Source organism: Camponotus vicinus, unplaced genomic scaffold, assembly GCF_025532165.1.
Source record: "Camponotus vicinus isolate PSW18456_S1 unplaced genomic scaffold, iyCamVici1.0 SCAF_11, whole genome shotgun sequence".
NCBI lineage: Eukaryota > Metazoa > Arthropoda > Insecta > Hymenoptera > Formicidae > Camponotus > Camponotus vicinus.
In genome coordinates, this window is record NW_028141947.1 from 8,480,551 (window position 1) to 8,501,473 (window position 20,923).

Here is a 20,923-nt window from a genome sequence, read left to right on the forward strand (position 1 = left end):
GTGGCCGGAGAGTACGTTGTACATTATAAGATATTGCGACGTTTAAGGCTTATGTGAGAAATTGGCGAAATTGCCGGCTGCAAAAAGAGACGAGCCATGTGTCCGCGGACGTTTGAATTACGTTGCTTAATTATACGAACATGTCGAGCGTATCTGATATAATTATCTTCTGAGAAATGTGCCTCTTTTTTTCATCCGATCCTATCGTCTGTATTACAATCATCAATTATGAGAAAATTTCAATAAGCCTGTACAATTTAATTACGACTACAAATTGCGGCAAATGTTATCATTTGTTATTTGCAGTTTCTTGCGAATTTTTTTTAAAAAAACAATTGGATAAAAATTTGTATAAAATATATATAGAATAGAAGAATATAGTTTATAAGTATAAAATATTAAAAATATTAAAAATAAAATATTAAAATATAAAATTATAAAATCTCTGACAAGGTAATAATTCTTGTAGAAAGAAGCTACAACGGTAAAAACCTTATGGCTTCTGCGAAGCCCCGTCGGAGCTCGTCGCGTTTTATACAAATCTTCCGACGAGTGTCGAATTAAAAGCAATTAGTCGCACTATTACACTAATGTAATCACAATGGTTAAGAGTCGCGGCATAGAAACCATCGGCAGGCCATTTCGCGGACTTCCGCCTCTTCTAATCAAGGCGCACCTGAGCCTTATTATGCCAAAAGGGACGAAAAAAGCGGCGATAAAACGCAGTCACTTTTCTCGTCGCTGAGGTTGCTCGCGGAAGTATTAAATGTTAACACGCGTAGCAATGTATGTGTTAGGTGGGTGTATGTGTATGTATGCACATAATGCACCGGCTTGGCTCGTTAGCGTATTGATCATGCCGTCGCCTTTCGTTCCTTTCGCGTCATTTTTATATACCGTCGTCTTTCGCACCTCTTTGGTCGCGTTGTGACACGATGAACGAGTCTCGTGCTGTAATCCATTCGGTGCCGAATAGAATAGCCGGACAGAATCTATGTGGTTTTGCTAGAAGGAAAAAGCATCTAAATTCGTGATAAATTATTTTTATACTATTATATAGACACATTTCAGAAAATTTCTATAAAGTTTTGAATGAAGTTTTGAAGCTTAATTCGTCGCCCTGATCATAAATAAAAAATATCTGTATAAAAGCTTATCATATTTTAAGTTGCATATTTCTTTATGAAATAAATCCTTTTCGAGGAATCTCATACAAGAATATTCGAAATTAAACGAGAAGGCGTGATATCTTTTTTATGATTCATCTATAAATACTGTTTTTTTATTATTCATCTATAAATAAAAAATACCTGTATAAAAGCTTATCATATTTTAAGTTGCATATTTCTTTATGAAATAAATCCTTTTTGAGAAATCTAGTGCGAGAATATTCGAAATTAATCGAGGAGGTATGATATCTTTTTTATTATTCATTTATAAATAAAAAATACCTGTGTAAAAGCTAATCATATTTTAAGTTGCATATTTCTTTATGAAATAAATCCTTTTTGAGAAATCTCATACGAAAATATTCGAAATTAATCGAGAAGGCGTGATATCTTTTTTATTATTCATCTATAAATACTATTTTTTTATTATTCATCTATAAATAAAAAATACCTGTATAAAAGCTTATCATATTTTAAGTTGCATATTTCTTTATGAAATAAATCTTTTTTGAGAAATCTCGTGCGAGAATATTCGAAATTAAACGAGGAGGTATGATATCTTTTTTATTATTCATTTATAAATAAAAAATACCTGTGTAAAAGCTTATCATATTTTAAGTTGCATATTTCTTTATGAAATAAATCCTTTTTGAGAAATCTCATACGAGAATATTCGAAATTAATAGAGAAGGCGTGATATCTTTTTTATTATTCATTTATAAATACTGTTTTTTTATCATTCATCTATAAATACTGTTTTTTATTATTCATCTATAAATACTGTTTTTTTATTATTCACCTATAAATAAAAAATACCTGTATAAAAGCTTATCATATTTTAAATTGCATATTTCTTTATGAAATAAATCCTTTTTGAGAAATCTCATACGAGAATATTCGAAATTAAACGAGAAGGCATGATATCTTTTTTATTATTCATCTATAAATACTGGTTGTTCTTGTATAAGAATTCTTATCTTAATACTCATTATTTCTTCTGATCCCTGTTTGATCAGATTGATCGAGGTCTTTGTAGTTGAATCTGAAATTACTCCATGAGAGACGTCTTGTTTGTCATTCCGGCTCACGTGCTTCTCGAACGCGCTAATTAATCTTTCTCGTGGGGCCTCGTGGGGCGAGCTTAAAAAACGTGCGTACATTGTAGAACCGAATCTCCTGGAAACACACACCCGCAAAATGCGCTTATCACATCGCGGGATTACTCCTCTTTCGCCGTTTACACTCGAGCGGCGGAGGATCCTTATCGCGTTCGCGATCGCGGCGTAAGTTATCGCGAGGGAGGGACCCTCTCGACCGGTAGCTGCGTGCAACGGTAGCCGAGTAATTAAACGCGCAATTAAGTAGGAGCAGCGGTGCGATATTCTTCCCGAAAGAAAAGCTGTCGACGCGACAGCGAGATCCGTGGATTTCGGAATCGAAACGACATCCTTTCGTCGGGACATCCCTCATCCTTATCACAGATCCGTGATTTTTCGCGGCGCGTCTCGTCTGTGAATAACGAGCGCTTGATTCCTCGTGAATTTTCCCGGTCTCCTCCCTCCTCGCGACAAGGTAACGTGACTGCTGAACATTACCGCGGTCCCGGCTACCATGCCGCTTAACCACGCGATCTCTGTCACCTAATAACGCTCCTCCTAATCGGCCGATAAGACGACACGCGAGTGTCGTTGCATAAATAAAGTCAAGATCCCCCGAGCGTGTGCGAGGCTCGGGCGGGGGCGCGCGGCCACATGGTTCGTGGAACCACGCGAGAGGGATTACGTCAAATTGCGCGAGTAGCGTTATAAACTTATAAGTTACAGCCTGATCGCCGCGCGATTATCATTAACGCGTTCGCCCGTAATTAAGCACGCAACCGGTTCGCTGTAAATTCGCGTTCGCTCTTTAACTTTCTCTCCCCTTTCGACCGGCGCGTGAAGTTGCGGTTTCATGAATCTTGTTAATATTAATGCGCCCGACGATGCCAATCTGGACAAGTTGATACGGCTTCGCCTGCATTATCTGAGAGTTAATTAATTATTGACAATTAATCACCGCGTTGGAAATTTCTTTACTCTGTATTAAGCGCACTGTGTGTTATTTTAATGAATTATGCTTCGTTATCAATATGTATAATTATGCGCGCGTTAATAATGAACTCTCTGTGAGGGATCAATTATCTAGCGTTAAAATAAAAAGAAATTTATCCGTTAAATTTTCGTTTTACTTTTTCGAAAGTCAGCTATTCTTTTATATCGATAAACTTTTTGAAGAGATGGGTTTTTCAAATGTAATGTAATTTAATTATCATTTAATTATCAGTTAATATTGAACTCGTATTGTCTCTTTATATTTTCCAGTTTCAATATCTTTAAGAATAGTTTTCTAAAGAGAAAATGGGTTGGCAGATATTATTCATATCTCGTCAACAACATCCTAACTAATGTCGCGACGTCATTATACACACAGATTGTGTGCAAGATTGATCTCTCGATCACTCGTGGCTTTACAACTCGCGCTTGCTGTTGTCACGAATCTAATCGTAGAAGGCGGACAGCAACGTGAGCTTCGTCGACATCGAGCTGAATCATTACGAAGCGAGCGCGAGGATTTTTACTTTCCGAATTCGTAGGAGAATAATGTTGCCCGAATGACTCGGCAACAAGGGTCGTACGCGCGAACGAGGCGCTATTCTCCCTTTCTCTCGATATACCTGAAGTATACCTGAAGCCCGCCTAAATGATCCACGGGGACGTGGATGTATCGCGGGGCGTGACTGGACCCTGGCAGGATGATTTCGTGGCCGGGATTGTGTTTTGACGTGTTTTGACAAACGCGGGCGCCATTATACCCGTAACGAAACCCAAAGGCGCTTTATAAGTATCGGCGGCCGTTTCTCAAGCGAGAAAAATCGACGATGCGATCCCGCGAAACGCACACAGAAAAAAAATAAGTGTCAAATCAAAACTTATATACTTAAACTAACGCGTTCATTGTTTCGTATATACGCAACAATTTATAATCTTCTTAGAAGGATTTAATAATTTTAAATTTCAACAATATTATAGTCTTATTTTAATATTGTAATTGTCACCTCAAGAATATATAATTATTTAATTCTGCTTTAAGAAAATTATAATCTTTGATTTAAAAATGTTATTTTCTATCTAACATTGTTTCTTTTCCATTCAAGAAAATTAAATCTTAAATCATAAGAATATATTTTTCTCGATTGAACTATATAAAATGGCTTCATTCAAGTAAGCAATTATTCAAGCAATTATATTTTACTTTAATTAACGCAATATAATCTCATTTCAAGATTTCCATGTTAAAACTAAATATATTTTCAAAACGAAAATGTCCTTTTTTTTTCTGTGTAACGCGATTATTCTTTAAACTCACAGAAAAAAAATAAGTGTCAAATCAAAACTTATATACTTAAACTAACGCGTTCATTGTTTCATTTTTCTTGATTGAACTATATAAAATGGCTTCATTCAAGTAAGCAATTATTCAAACAATTATATTTTTCTTTAATTAACGCAATATAATTTCATTTCAAGATTTCCATGTTAAAACTAAATATATTTTCAAAACGAAAATGTCCTTTTTTTTCTGTGTAACGCGATTATTCTTTAAACTCACAGAAAAAAAATAAGTGTCAAATCAAAACTTATATACTTAAACTAACGCGTTCATTGTTTCGTATATACGCAACAATTTATAATCTTCTTAGAAGGATTTAATAATTTTAAATTTCAACAATATTATAGTCTTATTTTAATATTGTAATTGTCACCTCAAGAATATATAATTATTTAATTCTACTTTAAGAAAATTATAATCTTTGATTTAAAAATGTTATTTTCTATCTAACATTGTTTCTTTTCCATTCAAGGAAATTAAATCTTAAATCATAAGAATATATTTTTCTCGAACTATATAAAATGGCTTCATTCAAGTAAGCAATTATATTTTACTTTAATTAACGCAATATAATCTCATTTCAAGATTTCCATGTTAAAACTAAATATATTTTCAAAACAAGAATGTCCTTTTTTTCTATGCACCCTTTACGAAAGATTCTGATTTATATCGCCGAATAAATGATTCCAGCGCTCTTTTAAACTGAATCGGTGAAAATGTCACTGACGAAAGCAATGACAAGATTTCAAATCAGTGAGCACTTTACTGGTACAGAGTTACAAAACTAAAGTGATACAAAAGTTATCTAATAATAGATTGCGTAATTTAAATTTAAATTTTGAAATTTAAAATGAGTTAGAAGATTGCAATAAAAAGAATATTTTATGAAATTTTATTTTAAGAAATATTTTACGATTCAATTAATTTTTAAGAAAATCGATTGTCCGCGATTTTACAATTTTTCTCGCGAAAAATGTCGCATAATCAGGAGGGAGTAAAAACACTTTTGTCGCATGGACAAGGTGGAGATGTTTTAGGGAGCATTACCGTATCCGCCTTTGGCGAAACGCTCCACCCTTCGATTTCGACGACGAGGAAAAAGAGATGACGTTAGGAATCCGGATTGTCGATAAGCGGGAGGGAGATTCCCGCTCGCATAATGCGCGTCGCGTGGGAACGAAAGTACACGGGACCGCTGATGTACGGTCTCCCCCTCGCCATTCGATGGAGGTCTTTTCTCTTCCCTCCCCTCAGCGACAGAAAGCACATCTGTCGCTTTTCCAATCGCGTCTCCATGTCTCGTTCGAGGCTGGAAGACTCGACTCCTGTTGCTGCTGCACCCTCGTGGTCGATCCTGACGTCCTCAAGCTTGAAGAAATCATATCTAAACTCGTATTCATTCGGAAATAAAACGGAATAAAGACGGGAAAGTAATTTTTTATAATAATTATGAAATTGCGCTAAAGAGTTTTACGTAATTAATAATATTATTAATAAAAATATTAGGTATGAAACATTTTTTTGTCAACAATGCATGTCTGTAAATTTATTATGATTATGATTTATATTTATTATTAATTTTGATAAGCTTCTTTTTATATACTTTCGTGAGTTTTCACTACAAGATTAATTCCAAGATTCTTGCAGCAAATTAAGTGACCGGGAGGCAACACCAGAAGCAACTGCGGAATCGATCTATGACGCTCGCACTTCTTGTTGGAAAAGGATTGATACGTCAATAAGTTAATAGGCGTATTTCTCATCGAAAGATCAACGACATTGCGCGTGATTAACGGTTGTTTGCGATGAATGGACAAAAAGGAGGAGAAGGAGGGCAGGGGATCAATAAGCCGTACAATTAGAACACGAAGCGTCTATTCGCGCGTGCATAAATAGCATTGAAATCGTGCACGTTAAACGCTTGTCAGCAATGTCTCTAACTTGACAAACGAGAGAAAGAAAGAGAAAGAAACAGGGAATTGTTCTCCAATTTTATCTACAAAGTCACTTGCTCTCGCTCTCTCTCTTTCTCTCTCTCTTAAGCATCGTGTTTTAATCACGATATTTGTATTTGCGGTTCACCAATGGAAAGATGTTGATTTATGATCATTTGTAATTTTAATGATCGATTGAAATTGTGTTAAATTGCATTTAATAAAAAATACATCATTTTTAATTTTTCATCAGAAAATTCATGATCTTCTAAAAATTGTCAGGAGATAAAATTAATATCTTTCATTTATTAAGGTTTTTTTTATCATTATATTGTACAGATTATATTGTACAAGATCATGCTCGCTTTTATATATTCGCAGACATTTCAGAAGCATTTATTAATTACACAGGTCTACAAGATTTTGTTGTTGGGCAGCTGGGGGTCATTTCGGAAGTAATTTTCTGCGTAGAATCCGAATCTGAGGTCAGAATTGGCCCATCACGTCAGGATTTTGAGATATTTGAGGTTATATACTCGAAAAATGGCTTTCTGGGCTACCTTTGAGGTTATGTACAGGACGCACAAAATTTTTTAGCTCTTTTCTTCTAATTGCATCATTTAGTACTACTCTTTCCCTTCAAAATGAGCTGTCGAATGGTCATCTACGATTTTTCCTTGCAAAGTTACGGCCATTTTAAGATTACATGATGAATTCCAAACCCTGCGCCGTTATAGCCCAACAACCTCATGAGCATTCACATTAAACCTGTAAACTTTGAACTATAAACCCGAAAACCTGGACTGAAAATTGTATATATGGGTTTGAGGTCGATCTGAAATCAGATTCCAGATCAGCGACCCCAAAAATCCATGTTTTCAGTTCTCAGTTCAAATTTGAGCGAAATTAAAATTTTTGTCCACCATATTGGATCCGCCATCTTGAATTTTCAAAATCTGATTTCAGATTCTCCATCAAACCCATATATACAGTTTTCAGTCCAGGTTTTCGGGTTTATAGTTCAAAGTTTACAGGTTTAATATGAATGCTCATGAGGTTGTTGGGCTATAACGGCGCAGGGTTTGGAATTCATCATGTCATCTTAAAATGGCCGTAACTTTGCAAGGAAAAATCGTAGATGACCATTCGACAGCTCATTTTGAAGGGAAAGAGTAGTACTAAATGATGCAATTAGAAGAAAAGAGCTAAAAAATTTTGTGCGTCCTGTACATAACCTCAAAAGTAGCCCAAAAAGCCATTTTTCGAATATATAACTTCAAATATCTCAAAATCCTGACGTGATGGGCCAATTCTGACCTCGGATTCGGATTCTACGCAGAAAATTACTTCGGAAATGACCCCCAGCTGCCCAACAACAATCATGACCCCATTTTTTGTAGACCTGTGTTATTATTAATTATTTTTAAATATCCCTCGAATTTCTCTCGGAGCTTTCATCCTCGTTATCGCGCTGATTATGAGCAACGAATAATTCAACAGCAACAACTCTAAGCGATGCTAATACGAATTTGATAAACAAGTCGGTGCGCTTCAAGGTGCTTCTGCCAAGTCGCAATTGCCGTTGCCAGGGCGTAACCAAACAACTGCTAATCATTAGGAGTGTACGCCCCTGCATGCGAGCGATAATGAATACATAGCATCCAAGGAGGGGGATTCATCGGCCGTCGCGCTGGAAAATGAGCGTGTGAGAGATTGTGCGTGTGTGCGACGCATGTTGCGAACGGATAGATCATCTCACGGACGAGGATGTTTCGATCTCGAGGGCGATAAGTACAAACGATATTAGCACTTTGCTTCTTGGATATCTCGTTTAGCTGCATATTGAAATGATCACGTTGCAAAAAGCATGCGAGCTAAGAATCTGCGAAGATGCTAACATGCGATTGCTAGATTAGAGAAACCGCGTTTTGAATCTATTTATTAATAAAAATAAAATATCCCATTCTTCTCACGTAGCTGATGCGCCGATAATACGTCACCGGGAGGTCGGGATTAAAACGAGACAATCCGAAAATGAGACGTTTTGATGGCGGTTCTTCGTGACGAGGAGCCAGCGTCCGCCAAGTCGGACCGGTTGTGGAAAAAGACGGGCCGGCCTTCGACGATGCCGAACGAATAGAGAATTTCGGTGAGGCCAGTCGGCGGATCAAGAGAAGGATGTTACGGTGTCGCCAGATAGATATCAATAGAGGCTCTCTCGAGGGCAGGAGGGCAGCGTGTAACTATGCACCATGTTGTAGGCACACCCCGGTGCAGAGTGCAAACATATTGTCGAAACTCTCTGCAGTGACATTAATAGTTGACAGACTCGATCGAGGTCCGAAATCAGGTACAGCTCGGCCCGGTTCTCCCTTTGACTCTGGCAATCGCTATCGTTCAAACGTTTCTAAATGGTCGGTTATCGAATATTTCACAGCATTTGGAAAATAGCACTTATTTTATCGCTACATGTAAATCGTATCTTTTGTGTAAAAAATTTCGTCCATATGTTTAATTCAAGGAAAATTGGTATGTAATAAAACTCTAATCAAGAGTGCTAATTTTAATGTATGCAGAATAAATGTCTTCAGATATTTTCATCTTTTTAATGGACCGGATATAATTTTAAAATGTAACGGTAAAAAATGCTGTGTACATTTGTAACAAGTTGTGACAAACGAGATTCTCGTAATACATCAGTCATAAATATTGAATGTCACCAAGTTTAACATCTGCTTGCGGAAGCTGACAATAAAAGCGCGTGTTATATCGCACCTCGGTCCGTAACAGATCTTATACGAGGCCATGATCCACGAAATTGTATCCTGTAAATGGCTCAAATATTTAGACAACAAGAGACGAGACACCGGCTGTATAGCGCGGTGACATCAATGGCCGGCGGTTTAGAACGCGCTGGATCCAGGTATATTCAGCGCGCGCCCCCTTTTTTCCCTTCCATCCATATAGATCTTTTGAGAAGACCCGCACTTAATAGATCCCGAATAGTCGGCGACGTTATTTGGACGTTTGTGGTATAAACAGAGCGACACCCGATGATCTATGCATTCGTCGTGTTGGGATGAAACGGACCGCACAAGTCAAAGACTTTTTGGCGTTCAGGGTGGCCCTGATCTAGCGATATCCCATCGTTTAAATGCTCATGCCGAGAGAAAGGCGAAGAAATTTAGATCTCTTGGATAAAACAAATGAATTTGTTTTCTTCGACTTACAAGATATGTATTTTAAAATTTATCTCTAATCTTCTATATTTAATAATTAATCTCGTAATCTCACAGTCAGTCAAATCATTATCTTAGATAAAGATCTTAGATAAAAGATCGCATAATTCTCTGTTTACTTAATATTGATCTAAAAAGAATTCGGAGTAAATATGATTGTCAAGATTGCAATGCATTATATCTTTTTTTTACAAAATTATTTAATATGTAATATTGTCCTGATTAAAAGCAAACTTGTCTTTTTACGAGAGTTTCATCCAATACGGATACGGCTTAAGCTTTGGAAAGACATTTATGGTGCGTTTCGTTCGCCCTTTTTCGGCGGACGCGGCGATTTTTCTCGCCGACGTTTTTTCGTTCTAGCCCAATCGGGGAACAACAGCTCGTACAGCTGCGTGGTTCGCATAATATTAAGAAACGTAACGCGTACGGCAAAGTGGTACGGCCACCCAGAACGCGCGCTTTACAAGCTTTCTTGTCTGCCGGGTGCGACCCGATTGACTTGGGGCGATCTTAATGCTTGGACGATTTCATACGGGTGCGATGACACACTCGATGATTTCGTATAACATGGCAAAATCATTCGCGTCGTGACTTACGAATAGGGTGATCAGATTTTACACGGTTTACAAAGCGATCTTGTTAAAAGATATGATGCTTTTGAAGATATGATGCTTTCTAACATATGTTCTCTCCTGATTATACTCGTAGATAATTATTATCCAAAAAATAATTTTTTTAAATTAATATTGAAGTTGATTATATATTGATCATTAAGCGAATTTTTCAATTAATATTAAAAATAAATTATAAACGAGAGATAGTTATTATATTAATAATAATTATATTAATAATTCTTTTATTATATTAATAATTATATTATATTAATAATTATATTAATAATTATATTAATAATTATATTAATAATTTTTTAAATTAATATTTAAAATAGATTATATAACATCTTGTATATGAAACTTAATTATTAAAAAAAATTTTGTCATTAATTAAATTTCTAAACATGAATTACACAGAGCGATCAGTTTAACGAAAGATAGATAGTTGAACAGCTGATGAAATCTGTTCTAGACACATATTTTCTTTTATCATGTATGTAAACCTTACAGGAATCTATGCAGCTTTTTACGTGTGTTGATAAAACGCGCGAATATAAATGATACGAATAATATCGCGCTTCTATCTACTCATGCTAAAATCATGTTTCAATAGCGGTGACATATTTTGCGCGACCACCCAAGTCGTGCTACCCTTCCAAGAGACAGCGATGCTCGTGTCGTTGCAAGTTTTCCACTTTTCACATGTCTCGCGAAGCGAGAATGTTGGAAATCAATATATCGATTTTGTCTCGAATAAATCCGTAGAAGGGCCTTCTTGATGCGAGGATCTCTTGGAAAAGCCGTAAAAGGGTGTCAAGCAGCACGTCTTCGAACACGACGACCGTGACACATAATTCGTGTGTCCTGGGTAAAAATGAAGAAAGAAATCGCAGCATTGTAAAAAGCAATTTGAAAATCCGCGGCGTCGTCTCTATTCAAACTCACAAGATGCACGGAAGGAAGTCATCTGTTCGTTTTATTTCATATCAAAAGAAAAAAATCTGTCAGTTACAAATATTTTTATTGCCACCATAGAAAAAATTTGGCTTCTTCCAGAGCATTCAAGTTCAGCTGCAGCTATTTCGAGATCAGATTTATGTGTGTATTGAGATATCATATAATATATCGTATATAAAAAAAATATTAGTGTCTATTATAAAAACTTCTTTCAATATTTCGTCACATGTTGTCTTAAAATATATAGAAAAAATTATGACCAATAAATTCTCTCTTTAAAATATGATATAAATTAAAACATTACATATTGAAATGCATTTGATGGTCTTTCGTTATTCGAATTAATTTTGTCGAATGTTATAAAATTGTTGAATGACACGAAACTTTCTAAGTTACCAAGGAAAAATATGAAATAAGAAAAAACGGTAGAAAATTTTTTTCCAACATTTTAGTTAAGGAGAAAAGTTTTTGAGAGAAGAGACAAAGAAAAAACTACGACAAAGGCAACAATTAGTCTATTTTGACCGATTTTTCGCTTTTTGATGTAAGAGACAATCAGTTTTGCTTTGTTCAAAATTCCATATATAATAATATACAATATAGCGCTATGTATAAAAAAATCCCGCAGTGCATTTATCTGGTTCTTGGTCCTACCTGTTAACTCGGTTAGAAAATCGGCGAAATGTTCCATATCGCGACAAATGGTTGTAGAGTCGCCTCTTTATAGTTACCGCATTCTATAGTGGTATGCTTAGGTGGTCTTCCTTTATGCTCTGATTTAGAAAGTCTGGTCAGTTTTTCCCGCAAACGCGAATGCTAACACAATGTATATTTGCCAACAATTCAATTCGATTAAAATTTACGACGGAAAGTTGGATATTTTTTTTCCTACGAAATTCTACGAAAAAAGAGATGACGATATCGAACGAATTTACGTAATAATTTCTCATTATTTTTAAAAATATAATATTGCCTTAATGACTACATATTTTACTCATCAGAGATGAGAACTATTTAATTAAGAAAAGTCACATTTATATAGGTTTTTTCGCTTGTAATACGCAAATAATATACATACAGAGAAATGTAGCGTGTTTATAATGCAAAATGATTTTATGAAAAGAAAAATGCAATTTTGTCTAAAGTATTATATTCAAAGATTTTTAAAATTATCCGGATGATATAACCCAAAAGTACATCAGATACTTGAAACATACTCGCGTAAAAAATCGAAAAAAATACGATGGTCACGTCGTATTTATGAAATAGAATACGATATTAACGTAAGATACCAGAGCTTTGAAAAGAGAAACGTTTCACATGGAAATTCATAAACTAACCCTCCGATTTTCACGGTTGTCATGAACGAAAAATCCGTATTTTTTTACAAAAAAAAAAATACTCAGGGCCTCTCCGAAGTGGAAGGGACGTTGAGGAATCGCTCTCGTCCGCCATCGACGCTCTGCTTTGCACTTGAATAACCCAATTTCGGGATGGAGCAACCTCTTCGGGGCATCCACCAACTACGTCCGCAAACAATCCACTCGACGAAGATTTACGAGCTGAATTTTATCGCGCGCGCCTCACATTCTTCGCCCGTTACATACGTGCCTGCCGTGAAACTTCCTTAACGCGGTCATACTTTCTTTTATTTCGCCCTGACGATTTTTAAAAGCAAGAAAATCGTAGATGAAAATGGGTTTAAATACGAGAGGATATCAGTTCTTGAAAGATATGGCATTTGTCATGGATATATTCTTGTAATATAACACTAAGATATCTCAACGTTTTCATAAATGTGGACGTAGAAGGCTTTCCCCTATACACAGAAAAAAAATAAGTGTCAAATCAAAACTTATATACTTAAACTAACGCGTTCATTGTTTCAGATATACGCAACAATTTATAATCTTCTTAGAAGAATTTAATAATTTTAAATTTCAACAATATTATAGTCTTATTTTAATACTGTAATTGTCACCTCAAGAATATATAATTATTTAATTCTACTTTAAAAAAATTATAATCTTTGATTTAAAAATGTTATTTTCTATCTAACATTGTTTCTTTTCCATTCAAGAAAATTAAATCTTAAATTATAAGAATATATTTTTCTTGATTGAACTATATAAAATGGCTTCATTCAAGTAAGCAATTATTCAAGCAATTATATTTTTCTTTAATTAACGCAATATAATCTCATTTCAAGATTTCCATGTTAAAACTAAATATATTTTCAAAACGAAAATGTCCTTTTTTTCTGTGTAACGCGATTATTCTTTAAACTCACAGAAAAAAAATAAGTGTCAAATCAAAACTTATATACTTAAACTAACGCGTTCATTGTTTCATTTTTCTTGATTGAATTATATAAAATGGCTTCATTCAAGTAAGCAATTATTCAAACAATTATATTTTTCTTTAATTAACGCAATATAATCTCATTTCAAGATTTCCATGTTAAAACTAAATATATTTTCAAAACGAAAATGTCCTTTTTTTTCTGTGTAACGCGATTATACTTTAAACTCACAGAAAAAAAATAAGTGTCAAATCAAAACTTATATACTTAAACTAACGCGTTCATTGTTTCGTATATACGCAACAATTTATAATCTTCTTAGAAGGATTTAATAATTTTCAATTTCAACAATATTATAGTCTTATTTTAATATTGTAATTGTCACCTCAAGAATATATAATTATTTAATTCTACTTCAAGAAAATTATAATCTTTGATTTAAACATGTTATTTTCTATCTAACATTGTTTCTTTTCCATTCAAGAAAATTAAATTTTAAATCACAAGAATATATTTTTCTCGATTGAACTATATAAAATGGCTTCATTCAAGTAAGCAATTATTCAAACAATTATATTTTTCTTTAATTAACGCAATATAATCTCATTTCAAGATTTCCATGTTAAAATTAAATATATTTTCAAAACAAGAATGTCCTTTTTTCCGTGTAGGGATTCCTAGATTACAATGTCGAAGCAATATCGCTCATAAAATAATTGCGCGATTTTTAAATTAACATATACAGAGATACGGAATATGCGAGCGTACCATGAAGAATTTTCCTTTACCACTTAATTACACGGACGATCGAGTTTAGGATCAGGACAACGGTAGGGAAACGAGATCATGAAATGAATTTCACGGCAGTGCAGTCGAAATCCGTTCTTAAAGGAGGTCGACAGCAGGAATAGACGAAAAATCGATGGGAATATTAAGATTAGAAAAGAATTGTGGGTTTACCCTACTTTGCACCTGAATGATCCAATTTCGGCGCTATTGCGAGCCGCGTCTTACCTGCGGTTGTAGGAAAGCGATCCTATTTACGACTGTCCATAGTGCCGCGCGCCACGCTCCTTTGCAAATGAATGGGAAGGCGACACTTTCTCTTTCTCGAAAGACCTGATTTTATCCAGGCGACGATCTCTCGTTGACTTTTTTATTTTCACCATTTCATCCATTGTGAATCCGACCGTGCGCGACTTGCGGCTCTCGTCACAATGCAATTATGCGGGTCGGCTCGGTCGCGCAAGATTTCAAGGGAGAACGCGCCCGATTTCGGGCTGCTGCGTAAACGAAGCGTTTACAAGCTTGCCACTTCAGTGCCTGACTTTTTGATCTACGATTTAAATCCGCATTTCCACGCCGCGGAACATTGAATTGCGATGCATCCCTCGTAAAGATAGATCGTTGTATTATAACGCTTCAATTTTTCGGAACGTTGCCTTTATAAATATTTAACACGCTCTATTGCACGCGAAATATATTTAGAGGTATCCTGTACTGTGTGTGTGTGTGTAGAAGAGCTAGAGAATTCTGAGAAGCCTGAGCATTGTTAGCATTGCACAATGTTATGCGTAATTTGTTGAGCATGATATTACATTATGTTGTCTATAAAAAGGAAATAAATAAGTTTAAGAGCTATTATTATACACAGTGGGCATCTACATTGTGTTGCAAAAGGAACATTTAAGTTTTCTGACACTGAGATGGATGGAAAAGGCAATTTTCACAAGACAAACGTTTTTCAACATGAGTCAGCTAGATTACTTTCCAAAGAGATTATCCGCATTAGAGTGACCGTATGCTATTGAAGATCGTAGATCCTTAATAAAGCAGAGAATGTTATCTTTTTTTACTGAAAAGTGAATCGCTAAGAATCTATTTTTATAAATATATAATTAATATAATTAATTATATCATGGCATATTAAACTAAATTTATACTTCATAATATAAGTGTGTGTGTATATATGTATATTTATAAATGCAAATGACTTAAAATTCTGCAAAGATTATGTAATATCTATATATAATATTTATTATAATAAAATGACATATTTATTCTGGATTTTATAAATGGTTTATTATTTTACAATAACTGCTTGAAGTTTCTCTCTCTTACAAAAACAATGTTAGACTCATGTCTAGACTCTTTAAAATATATACTTTAAATTTTAAGTAATGTAACATTATAATAAATTTCCGATCAAACGATAACAAATCATGCAAGCTTAAATATGTTCTATAACTTGAGGATACGTTTGTATATAAGATATGTGTGTGTGAAATGATGTCTTATAAAATTACCAGCATTATTAACATTGAAAAAAATATAAAGGATTTCTAACCTGGATGGTATGTAATTTATTACACATTTTTAGATAATTTTTAATATGCATATTAAATTATAAATATATAATAATATATAAATATTAAGCTTTTCTTAGATCTGCAAATAAAAATTCTTAATTATTGAAAATATGTGGTTACAAGTAAATCTCTGACAATGTGTAAACTTGCCAAATGCAATATTTTATTTTTTGCAGGACCCTCCGTGCAATATTTGTACTCGTCTTACTTCGCCGGCTGCTTTCAATTCACGCAATCCGAAAAACTTTTATAAATTGCCTGTCAGGAGACGAAGGGAGTTCTGCGAGCCAAGTAGATGTAATGCGAAAGTCGGTACAGATTTGAGATCCGAACTTGATTCACGTTCCTACCATGTCGATCGTATCGCAGATAAAATTCAGGATTCGAGGAGAAGCGCTCAGAATCTCGATGAATGCTCGAAACGTGACAAGGTGATAATTTATTAATAATGTGAACGTCTTGAGAAATATCAAAAATAACAATGGATAATTGAGGGAACATGACGCATATAAAATATCTGTATTAAAATTTAGAGAAAGATTCAACAGGAAGATGTACTGGAATCTTTGCAAGATGCCAGGATAATTGATGTAAAAAACGTGCATGAGGCGGTGGAGAACTGTTTACGAGAAATGGGAAAGATAAAGACATTTTTGGAAAATGAAAATTCTTGGTGGAAACTTCTAAAGGCGCGTTCGACTGATTGTTGCCAACAAAAATTGCCACATCTCCATGGGGTCTTGGATGGATCATCGGTTACGTTAATGTTGCTCGAAGAAGAGACCGACCAGGTACAAAAATTTCTTTTAATCTTTTACTTTCACCGAAAATTTCGTATTAAAAATCAAATAAATATGTTTTTAACTATCGTATATAATTTTGCAATAATCTAAATAAATTTTACAATAATAATTTTGCAATAATCTAAATAAATTTTAAAGTATATACTTATAACATTTTTAATCTTCGACAGATTCCACGTCATTTTGTGACAGTGAGACCGCAAAAAAGAAGTGATGTTAGCGGTTCCAACTTCAGAACTTCTTCGAGAGAATTGGGAAGTGAACAGTATACAGATTCTTGGAAGGAACATGCGGAAGAATATTTAGATACTTATACAGTTCCATATTACAATCTCGATATAACATCAACGTTGATTGAAGTTGCTAGGTAAATTTTATTCTTTTAAGATAATTTGCGGTTTTTTTAAACAGCTTATATTAAATTAATATACATTGTATAGTCATTAATTGCTCTTGTATTTATTTCTCTTGTATTATATTTTAAACAATATTTGAAAATCATATCGATATAATTATAAAATCCATTAAATTTTAACACGTAAAAAATGTTCTGGAGAAGATATTTTGAAAAGAATAATTTTTAGTACTGACGGACACGAATCGCCTCAACGATACGCTAAAAGAGCTGTTACAAGTAAACAGAGTACTGTTACTTCCGAATTTTGGACGGAAGGGCAAGAAGGTAGAAGCGATGAAGACAAGATTCCAGACAGATTACCTAGATCCAAAAAAATACGTGACAAAATGCAATTTCCAGATAAAAAAAAGGGGACCGACAAGTCAAATAGTAAAACATGGATTGAAAAAAAGAATAGAATTAAAATTGAAAATTACTATTAATATTAGAGATTCTTAATAATAATGCGATTTAATAATCTATATCAAACTTATATTTTCAGTTGTGCCACCGAGAGAAATATGGTACGGCCAGAACACACAAACAATGTTCGAAGATAGATTAAAGCCCCGAGAAACACATAGCAGTGAAAATACCGGAAGTAAGAGGCTTGCTGTCACTGCCGATTTTGAATCAAATGTAGATTTAAACACGGTAAATAAAACTTATATCTAATTTGTAAATCTTATTTTCTGATATCTGTCAATTATTATTTGCTGCTTTCAGAAACTTTCATTTAGAAATATAGCAAATCATAAACCAAGAACGAAAACGATCATTGAAAAAGGCATTAGTCACATTCAAAAATTTCCAACAAAAATTTTAAAGGCTAAAAGCAGAGATTAATATTATATTATATTCAAAAATATAAATACTTTTACTGATATTGTACAAAGATTTTTATATAAAATATATAATAATTATATTTTTACGTTTGTCTCTCTCAACTCCTTGATGTTATCAGATATTATGGATGTATCGATTGTACTCATCGAGATTCGCAATGTTCAACTTTCAAATTCAGCTTGTTGATTTCATATCTGCGTTTACTTTATCATAAGTAAAATATTCCATAATTTCGACCGCGTATCGTAGTGTTGTTAAGTTTTGCAGAAATTTTAGAAAAAAGATTTGGAATGTATGCACACGTTCATCGAATAATGATAATAAGGTGAATAATCAGATGATAATTAGGTTATCTTTTCGTTCATCTTTATTCGTTATTAATCAAGATATATAATGATATATCTTTTAAGCTTATGTGTGAATATAAATGCAAGAAAATTAATATTTTGTTTTAAATTTAGACACATAAAATGGAGAAAATTCTTATAATAGCGAGGAGTCCGGCTCCTATTGATAACGAATTAAAAATGGGCTCGAAAACCATTGTGATTCTTCGCGAACGAGCGGTACTGAGACCTCCGCTTTCGACTCCAAGTACCTCGTTTAAAAGTTCGAGTTAGACACTTAGTTGAACTTTACAAGCGATATAAAGGACAATAAAGACAACATTATAAAACAGATTGACTAGAACAGAAATGATTGAAACGATTGAAAGCTTCAAAAAGATAATATATTTACATCCGATGAAGCAAGACATTCGAGCGACCAAAGATAAAATTTTGTCGGAATAATAAGAATAATCAAGAAATATCTTCAAGTTTAAAATGGAGAGGAAAGAGAAAAAATCGACAGCTTTCGATGAATCTGTTTATATCTTGAATTATGAATCATCCGAAATGTTTCCGAAGAAAAAGAAAAATATAATTGAGAACGAGCAATGTTCAGAGTCGTGCAAACCCGTAGGGAGTATTAAATCATTTCCTTCTAGAAGTGGATGTTCAAAATCATGTACACATTACAGAGAGAACAAAGATAGGTATACATATAGTTTAATTAACGATTGATTTTGCTAATATTTATTAATTTTAATCTTTATTTAATTGTCGTCTCTTTCAAAAATTCCAACTGTAATAACACACAAATAATCAATAAAATAAGATTTAGACAATTATATATTTTTGAAGCAATTAATAACTTAATTACTTTTACAATTTTTAATTTTATATATTTTATATAAATATAGAGAAATTATTTTTAATTAATTCGAAAATGATATAACAAATATGTATCTTATATTTCATGTACATATATATTTCAGAGCTCAAACATCGAATCACAAACCGCAAATATCGCGTGAATCATCGTTTCATCAAAAGCAATCTGATATAAAGTCCGGTAAAATGGTAAAATTGTCCGACCAACTAAGAACAACAATGAAAGACACGTCAGAAAAATTGCAGGTTTTTTCTACTTCTCTTTATCGCTGAAATATTCTTGCGGGAACTGAAAAATTTCAATAAAAATATCTTCCGATAGAGCGTTTTGCCGCTTCTTAAGAAGACGACGAAAGATACTTTTATAAAGATGAAATCTTTGGGCAAAAGCCTTAAAAAGAGACGAGTATTAGGATTCAAATGCGACTTAAAAAAATGCGATAGTACTTTAATGGAATGCAGTATGAGAGCTTGTAAAAAAGAGAGCATGCTTTTCGGTGAGTCAAGCCATTTATACGATCGAAAAATGACAGATCCTAGCATTAGCGACGCTTCAACAATATCCAATGTAAGCGATAAAGCTTGAGAATTTTAAGCTTGTCATAATCTATATATATTATTGTTACTTGTCGTTTATTTAGAATTTGTTTTCATCAATTTTATTTATCAGAAACTTCAAGTATTAATAAGCGTTCAAAATATTTTGTCACTTAAATCACATGTAAATCTTGTGTCAATTAAAAATATAAGTCGAAAGTAAAAAGACAAGAGTTAAAAAATATATATAAAAATTTTTTAAATAAAGTGTTAATTTTATCAAAATAATTGCTATTTGATGATTGATTATTTGATACTCAAAATAAATTAAATAAATAAAACTCGAAGTTGTATACATGCGCGTGTATGTACTAGATGTGCTCTTTATACTCTACGTAGGCGCTAAATACCGATGTATCATTGCCTATACAGAAGGTGAATCGACTTTTATTGCTTTATATATAGTGCTTGTAAGCCGGCTCTCCTCCTAGCCGCACGTCTGGATGTAAAGAGCTCGTTATTACCGAGCTATTAACAATCGTAGACACCCAGCTAGGAACGAAATTATACGCTAATAGCCAGATTTAATTGGGATATTTTCTGTAGACTTTATGAATCATCGCTTGGTATAAAATCTTAATTCAGTTTCCCCAAGGAAGCAAATAAATCACAATTCTACACTATACATATTTGTTATAAATATCTTATAATATTGTTTATAAATTTTTATCCAGTGCCGAGAATGTAGTGATTAGAAAAGAAATATATAATTTATAATAATATACAATAATTTGAAAAATTAGTTAGAAATGCACACATGACAACGATTTAGCGTAATTAAGTCAATTCCTGTGGAAAAATATAATTTATGATTATTTTCTAAGTGTAAATTTTTTGTCTAGCAAATATTTTTAATTAAAATTGATTAAATTTATTTCATTTAATTTTAAATTGTTTATTTTAATTAATTTCTAAGAGTATCTATTTAATTTTGGGAGAGATAAATTTCTCCCAAAAGATTTAATTCGCCGACAGTTCTCCATTATTGATACTCAAACATCTTTACTCATAATTTAAGAACGAAGATGATTCACGCGCGATGTGTCCACC

The 20,923-nt window shown here is 33.5% G+C and overlaps 2 protein-coding genes across 3 annotated transcripts; both read left to right on the forward strand.

Moving 5' to 3' along the window:
* Nucleotides 1–15,789: 15,789 nt before the first annotated feature.
* On the forward strand, nucleotides 15,790–18,147 carry LOC145961442 (uncharacterized). The gene is made up of 7 exons (XM_083081607.1): nucleotides 15,790–16,001; nucleotides 16,193–16,447; nucleotides 16,550–16,807; nucleotides 16,990–17,186; nucleotides 17,404–17,606; nucleotides 17,719–17,870; nucleotides 17,943–18,147. Exons 1-7 carry the CDS (start codon nucleotides 15,999–16,001, stop codon nucleotides 18,060–18,062), a joined length of 1,188 nt encoding a protein of 395 aa, XP_082937733.1. The 5' UTR covers nucleotides 15,790–15,998; the 3' UTR covers nucleotides 18,063–18,147.
* Nucleotides 18,148–18,203: 56 nt separating this feature from the next.
* Nucleotides 18,204–20,499, forward strand: LOC145961450 (uncharacterized). Of its 2 annotated transcripts, XM_083081634.1 has the most exons (5): nucleotides 18,204–18,387; nucleotides 18,524–18,671; nucleotides 18,742–19,098; nucleotides 19,381–19,522; nucleotides 19,599–20,499. In XM_083081634.1, the coding sequence occupies exons 3-5, from the start codon at nucleotides 18,887–18,889 to the stop codon at nucleotides 19,860–19,862; spliced, it is 618 nt and encodes a 205-aa protein (XP_082937760.1). In that variant the 5' UTR covers nucleotides 18,204–18,387; nucleotides 18,524–18,671; nucleotides 18,742–18,886; the 3' UTR covers nucleotides 19,863–20,499. The 2 variants fall into 2 exon arrangements, 1 of the variants encoding a protein (XP_082937760.1); XR_014435640.1 differs by having other exon boundaries at nucleotides 18,524–19,098; nucleotides 19,381–19,518; nucleotides 19,599–20,498.
* Nucleotides 20,500–20,923: the final 424 nt, after the last annotated feature.

What these genes read in the sequence shown, in the direction of transcription:
- LOC145961442 (XM_083081607.1), top strand. An exon ending in GGGGACCGACAAGTCAAATA is followed by an intron (nt 17,607 to 17,718) that starts GTAAAACATGGA and finishes TTATATTTTCAG; the next exon opens with TTGTGCCACCGAGAGAAATA. An exon ending in CAAATGTAGATTTAAACACG is followed by an intron (nt 17,871 to 17,942) that starts GTAAATAAAACT and finishes TGCTGCTTTCAG; the next exon opens with AAACTTTCATTTAGAAATAT.
- LOC145961450 (XM_083081634.1), top strand. Translation starts at nt 18,887, where the DNA reads ATGGAGAGGAAAGAGAAAAAATCGACAGCTTTCGATGAATCTGTTTAT. An exon ending in TACAGAGAGAACAAAGATAG is followed by an intron (nt 19,099 to 19,380) that starts GTATACATATAG and finishes TATATATTTCAG; the next exon opens with AGCTCAAACATCGAATCACA. An exon ending in ACACGTCAGAAAAATTGCAG is followed by an intron (nt 19,523 to 19,598) that starts GTTTTTTCTACT and finishes ATCTTCCGATAG; the next exon opens with AGCGTTTTGCCGCTTCTTAA.